Source organism: Aphelocoma coerulescens, assembly GCF_041296385.1.
Source record: "Aphelocoma coerulescens isolate FSJ_1873_10779 chromosome W unlocalized genomic scaffold, UR_Acoe_1.0 ChrW_unloc_scaf_3, whole genome shotgun sequence".
NCBI classification, from domain to species: Eukaryota; Metazoa; Chordata; class Aves; order Passeriformes; family Corvidae; genus Aphelocoma; species Aphelocoma coerulescens.
Genome location: NW_027184082.1, coordinates 3,863,179 through 3,869,996, shown reverse-complemented (window position 1 = coordinate 3,869,996; position 6,818 = coordinate 3,863,179). Strand labels below are relative to the sequence as shown.

Here is a 6,818-nt window from a genome sequence, read left to right as displayed (position 1 = left end):
ATTGTAAAAAAGCAGTCTTTTAAGTCAATTACAGTGATTTGCCATCCTGCTGGGATCATTGTAGGAGCCAGTAGCCCAGGTTGCAGTGCCCCCATAGCTTGCATGCGTGCATTCACTTGTCGAAGTTCATGAAGGAGGCGCCATTTTCCTGACTTTTTGGGATCACAAAGATGGGGGTGTTCCATGGGCTGACCGAAGGCTTTATGTGTCCTGCCTCTAGCTGTTCTGCAACAAGTTGTTCTACTATCTTCAGCCTTTCATCTGTTACTGGCCACTGCTCGACCCAGACAGGGTCATCTGTTAACCGGGTGAGTGCCTGTATGAGCGGCTGATCGGCAGTGGCCATCAGCATAAATGCCGGTCTGTGGTGAGCACAAGGCCTAGCTGCGCAAGGATGTCATGTCCGATCAGGCCTTGCAGGGTCTGAGGCAGCTTCATAACATAGGGGCGACACACAATGGTTTGATTGTCCTCAAATTCTAGGGTAATTGGGGTTGCACTTACTTGGGGGATTTGTTTTCCTCCCACCCCTACCAGCGTGGCCACTGGTTTTTCCAGTCCCCAACCAGGTGGCCATACCACCTGGTTGATTATGGTAACGTCAGCGCCTGTGTTGAAAAGCGGCTGTATTTTGATGGCTTCTGCCCCCCTTCGCAGGATCACTTTCTGCTGAGATCTCTAGGCCAGGTTCAATGTCCAAAACACATCGAATCCAGAGGACCCAAAACGGAGGTCTCCGCGGACATGGTTGTTGCTGGTCCCCCCATTGGTCATTAGGAGAATGGGGACGATTTGGGCTATGCAACTGCCCTGCGGGATAGTCACGGGTGGTTGCAGCGCGTAAGCCATGATCTTAATTTCGCCGGTGTAGTCGGCGTCGATGACTCCAGGGAGCACTACTACTCCCTGCCAGCTGGTTGATGACCGCCCCACAAGTAGGCCACCCAAATGAGGACCGTCTGATGACAGGGGGCCCTTGGCTGTGGTCGGGATCAGGGTGACCTGGCGGTCCGTCAGCGTGACTTCTATTGAGGTTGCCACGTCCACTCCGAGGCTCCCTTGGGTGGCTGGCTGGTTCTGGTGAAGGAAACCACCGGGGTTGCACTCAACTCGTGGCTCTTTGGGGCGCTCATTTCTGTCTTGGCGTGAGACCCCACCATGCTGCGCTCGCTGTTTCCCACATGGCGGCATGCTATGGCGGCATGGTTGCCGGAATTCCAGTTGTGGCACCACACTGGTTTCTGGCAAGTGCGCCTCAGGTGCCCCACTTCACTGCATCGGAAACAGGTTACTCTGCCTGTCCGGGGACCAGGAGGATGGCCAGCAGCCTCCGTCCCCTTCTGTCCTTGCACCCCTCCGGTCAGTGCTGCGGCGATGACTTGTCCCTTTTGTTACTGGACATTCTGCAGCGTTGCGGTAAAAGCAGCTGTTTGAGATGACTGCTCCGCACAGGTAGCATGCACGAGCATCTCGTCTACTCCTGCTCCCTGGGGCAGAGTGGCAAGAATTGTCTTAGTTTGCCTATTAGCATTTTCAAAGGCAAGGGTCCGGAACATTTGCTGTTGGAGCTCTTCAGAGAGCTCAGTTGCATCCTTTAAGGATGCTGACAGACGGTCGATGAACTGACCATATGGCTCTGACAGCCCCTGTCGGACTGGTGCATATGGAGGTGACTTCTTCTTTTCAGGTACTGACAACAAGGCTTTGTTGGCAAGAGTCTGTGACAACTGATGAATGACTATGGGCATGGTCAGCTGTGTCACCGTTGCTCCATAAGCCCCGCTCTCAGTTAGCATGTCAGCTTGGATTGCATACAGTGGGTCTTGTGTGTCACCTTGGTGTTTGCTAACTTCTTCTAGTGCTAGCCGCTTCCACGTTCGCTCCCAGAGTAGGAACTGTGAAGGGGATAACAATTGTGCGATGTTGATGCAATCATTCGGACACAGGACATCTGCTGTAAAGATAAACTGCAGAATGCTTTGTGCAGCTTCAGACTGCAAGCCATGTGTGGTGACTGTTTGCTTGGCTTGCTGCAAGAGCTTCCAGTCATGGGGTTCCCACTTTGCAGTGTCCCCTTGTATCTGTACAGGGCAAGCGAGGGCATCTAGGGCGTGCCAATCACCCTTAATGATTGCATCACGAATAACTCCATTCCATCTCCTTCACAATGGGTCAGTCCTCCCCGTAGGGGCTGATGGAGGCCATGGCTGTACCTCCTCTCGCGGGAAGGGAGGGGCTGTAGGCACTGTGCCCAATTCTCTTGACGGTAATGTAGGAGTTCTGGTGGCTATCTTGACCGGTGGGGCCATGGGATGCCACGGTGCTGATGGTGTAATATCACAAGCCTTGGACTCCAGTGCGTCCTGCTGTGTAGATAATTCAGCAAGCTTTTTGATTAATTCATGCATCATCTCTCTGTGGTTCTCTTCCTCTTGGGGCTGGATCTGGCTCTGCAGGCGACGAAATCACAGAGTTTGCTTCACTGTCAGATGATGATCCGGCAGAGGGGGGTTGCCACTTTCGGCCTAGGGCTAGGACCGCTCGTTTCTTCTTTGCCTGCCTGCGCCCCGCCCCCTGAGTCGGGCGGCTCTGCTTCCGCCTTTGCAGCTATTTCTCCCTCAGATGTCGGAGGGGTAACTTCCTTCCCCGCCGAGTCCAGCAACTCCCGCAATGAATGTACAGGTGCTGCTGTGCCCTTAATTGGTCTTCCCGCGGCCAGCCCGAAGAACCATGCAACCCTGGACTCCGCCCTGGTCTCCAGTCACCGCTTTGTAAGACCCCCGTCCTTTTCCTTCCCAGAGCCACCATGCCCTAAAGCTTCAATGGCCGCCACGGCCACTGTCCTCTCTGCTTTCATCTCTGCGAGAGTGTTAGTTACTGCTCTCGAGGTTAAGCTGAGAGCTTTAGCTTCTTTAGCTTCCTTTCCACCCTCAGTCGTGGACAGCCACAATTCGTTCCCTACTTCCCACCATGCTTAGGTCGAAAACAAAAGTGAAGTGTATCTCAATAATCCATGTTCCCGGGCCCACGTAACGAGGGCATTCAGATCTCGGTCTTTCACAATCTCGCCTCTCTTAGAGAGGATACTAGGTAGGAGTCGAGTTCCCACCTCATAATCCATAGCTTCCCACCTGCGGGCTCTCGCTCGGCCGGGCAAACTACGGTCTCCGGCCACTCGGCTTTGAGGCTTAGCCCCTGGCTTTTCTCGGCTTTGGGGCCACCCGCTCTGATTCCCCAGGCTCCAGCACTGATACAATGAATCGGAGTCTTACCGCATTTAAGCGAACCTGCATGTAGCAAAACTCACTCGGGTCCCTGCCGTTCGGGCGCCAGGTTTAGCAGGGGGGATTCCTGGGTGCAGAGGAACCAGCCAGAGTCACAACACGAACACCGATACGATTTGAGCATCGTGCTCCAGTTTTATTGTTTACTTACACCATGTTATACTTTGCAAAGTTCATGCCCCCTTCCCACAAGAAAGCCTCTAAGCAGCGGGGGAGCGGACCAGTGTATACCTTTTCCCAAGGCTGTTCAAGGCTGCCGGCTAGCAGGTGCCTTGCAAGCCTATCTTCAGCCTGAGTCCCCGTCAGGGGTACTTCTTCAACAACCCTGGGGTGCCCAAGCTCTCCTGGTGTATCATATGCCCCCGTTCCACAAGGAATTCCTCTACAGGTCCTCATCATCATCATCTCTAGGACTATCTCTGGGAGTATCTCTAGGAACAGAGGTTTTCTCCTTCCAATTGGAGCAAGAGTCCTCATCGCTTCCATCTCTCCCTGTTCAAACTTCTCATCAAATTACAGCTGCTTCAGCATTTGCTTTTTCCAGCACAGGTGCTTTTGCTCACAAGTGCAGTTTGAACGCTCCACCCCCCATGCTTTCATGAAATTACAACAGGTACTCTGATATATCATAGTCCATCACCACCATAGCTTTGCAACAGAATTTCAGCTTTTAGCATCTCCTCTTTCTCCTCCCTCAGGATTTCAGCTTTGCTTTCTTTACTTAATGTCTGCAGGCTCCATCTGTTCTGGAGGAAACTTACGGCACTAAAAGGGTTAATCTTACCAGGGCCTTGCAGCTGGAATTTTGCTTATTGCTTTTGGTCACATGATCTTTGCTGGGCAGCGGGGCAGCTTCATCTGAATCTTCAGCCACACTGGAGAGGGGGAAGCCAGGCTGCGCCATCTGCACATAGCAAGGATGGGGGGGGGGAGAGGGGGAGCCATGGGTGGAACAGGGCTGCACAGCTCCAGGATGGCTGTGTCCCAGCCTGGGCCTGGCCCAAGCAGGTCCCAGCCCGGACCTGGCAGTGCCTGGCCCAGGCCCGCTGGGCCCTATATGGGCCCAGCCCAGCTACCTGTCCCCTGTCCGGAAGCAAGAGAGCCAGCTTCCCGGGGTTTGTCCATTCTTAAATGTGGGTCACAGAGGTGGTCAAAATTTTAAGTGACTTAAAAATTGTCACTATTCAAACTAGCCAGTTGATAGGTTCGGTCAGATCATAGAGGAAGCTGTAAGCACCTCTTTGCAAGAAAATCACTTCCAGGACTCTGCTTGCTAACCCATAACAAGTGTATAACAGTGTCCTTGGTCAATGATATTTAATTTTTATCTCTCTCCTCATCTGCTTTTCAGACCAAGATGTTTATTTGTTGCTGGGGGTCTCAGCCCTCTTGGCACCAGAGATAACCTCCTGTCGGGCATTTGTCTTGATGCCTGAGGTGGCCACCTAAAACACAGAGACTAGACAAGAATAAGAGAATAAAACTAGGTATTTATTTGAAGGGCCTTCAAAGGTACACCCTGGGCAGGCCAAAGGCTACACCCATGATGGACCCTGGGTCACGGGTTGTAGAGAAATGGCTGAGTGAACAGGGACATGTATACGTGCACAATCCAAGCTATATTAGTGAACTGTCCTTGACTAGGGAAAAAAAAGAAGAGCAATGCTGATGTGGCAAGCCGACAGGATGTTGGGGAGGGGGATGCTGACCATAGAAAGAGAAAAACTTATGTTAGTTAGTCGCGTGCATATTAATCTGTAACCAATCGCTTGCTATTAAAGGCCGCGTGAACAGTAGCTGTAACCCAATTAGTATGGAGCTTGCTTATGCGTGCTTGAGGAATTAGAGTATAACTATGGGTCTGACAATAGAATAAACGGAGTTCCATCATATCTCTATGAGAAGCGTGGTTCATCCCAGCAGATCTCTGGCTATTTCTGGCGCCCGACCAGGGACCGTTCCTCAGAGGAAGATACGCTCGCTGATCACCAAAAGGAGGGTGACGACGACGAGAGACAGAGATACTGCGGGCGGAGAGTGTCGACCGCAAGTCAAAGGACGTTGGTCAGGCTGGTAAGAAGGGTCGCTACCTTCCCTCCGTGATACCCTGCTAGCATGGATTTAGAGTTTGCGGCAGCACAGAAATTACTCCTCAGTATCATTGCTAAGCCAGGGGAGGAGGTCAAGGAAAAGGATATAAATAAGCTCGTTTTATGGGCACGGGAGCATGGGCATTTGCGAGTGCCCCTCCTCCTCTTTGATGCAGCCTAGTGGAGGGAAGTAGGGAATCACCTCTGGGACTGTACTATCCAGGGAAAAGGGAAAGAAATGACAAACTTAGGGCCCACCTGGAGAACTGTTATAAATACCTTGAAAAATATGAAAGCCGAATCGAAAGTAGCTGCGGCTGCGGTGGAGGCAATTGCAACACCAGCTGGGGTTGTTGCTCCTGCCTGAACTACACAGCACAGGGGGCTGAGTGGACTGTTTAAAAGCCCTAACGTGATAAAAGGGCAAAAAGCAGAGAAACACTTTGAGACTGTCAGTGAGCTCCTGCGGGAGCAGAAGAAAGAGCTCTTGCAATCAGAGCCAAAAGAGGAAGTTCCCACCACCATGCCTCAGAGCAAACTGAAGGCAAACACGGAAGTTACAGTCGACCAGTCAATGGGCGGAGCAATGGGCGGTCCTTCTTGTCAGCAGCACCTCTACCCTGCTTGCTCGCCCCCTCCACCTCCGCTGCCAGCAGAGATTCATCCCGGACCACAGCCTGTTTCTCTGCCACAGATTGTTCCTCTGCCAGATGATGACATACCAATGACAGAGGCGACAAATGAGCTACCTGCTCATCCCCCAGGATCTTGCGTGAACCCACAAGCATTGGAAAGATAGGCTCATCAAGTAGAAGAGGCAATGCATCAAATGAAACAACATTTTGATTGTGCTCTGTCTTCTATGGAAGAAAAGCTCCATCAGAAGCACGAGCCACAACAGAGTCCCACTGAGTCCTGAAAGGGTGTGGCCCAGACAGCCCTGCAACTACAGGAATGGGCTCAAGTCGAGCCCTCTGCTCCACCTCCTGACTTTGAGCCAGGATGTGGCACGTACAGCAGATGTTCCCAACCTTTGGGAAGTGAACCTTTGCTTGGTGGCTGACAACCTCACATTTGGACGACCCCTCGGAGTCTGGGAACAGTCACTGAGTGTGCATGCTAATCGCCGCAGAAAATGTTTATGCTGTTATAATAGCTTGTGCTTGTGCTTGTGCTGTGGGGGCTGTGGGGAAGAGCTTGCTAGGGGAACTTGGAATGTAGATGAGCGAGGTAGTTTATGCTGAGAATGTTATCAAGTGCCTGAGACAAGAAATTTTAGGCAGTGTGCATCTATTGTGCTCGGAATTCCACCACAACAGATTAGAGTTACCTCATTTAGGGATCCACACGAGTTTTTACTAAGCTTGGAAGTGTGGGCAGGGAAGGAAACCATCAGACGTCTGCAAGTGAGTAAAAAGACCACTGTAACCCAGGCATGGTGCCC

The 6,818-nt window shown here is 51.9% G+C and overlaps 1 protein-coding gene across 1 annotated transcript; it reads right to left on the bottom strand.

Annotated features, from left to right (window-relative positions):
* Positions 1-678: 678 nt before the first annotated feature.
* On the bottom strand, positions 679-1,191 carry LOC138102858 (deoxyuridine 5'-triphosphate nucleotidohydrolase-like). Its single transcript, XM_069000609.1, has one exon. The coding sequence runs from the start codon at positions 1,189-1,191 to the stop codon at positions 679-681; it is 513 nt and encodes a 170-aa protein (XP_068856710.1).
* Positions 1,192-6,818: the final 5,627 nt, after the last annotated feature.

Coding starts and splice junctions, on each gene's coding strand:
- LOC138102858 (XM_069000609.1), bottom strand. CDS start 1,191: ATGCCGCCATGTGGGAAACAGCGAGCGCAGCATGGTGGGGTCTCACGC.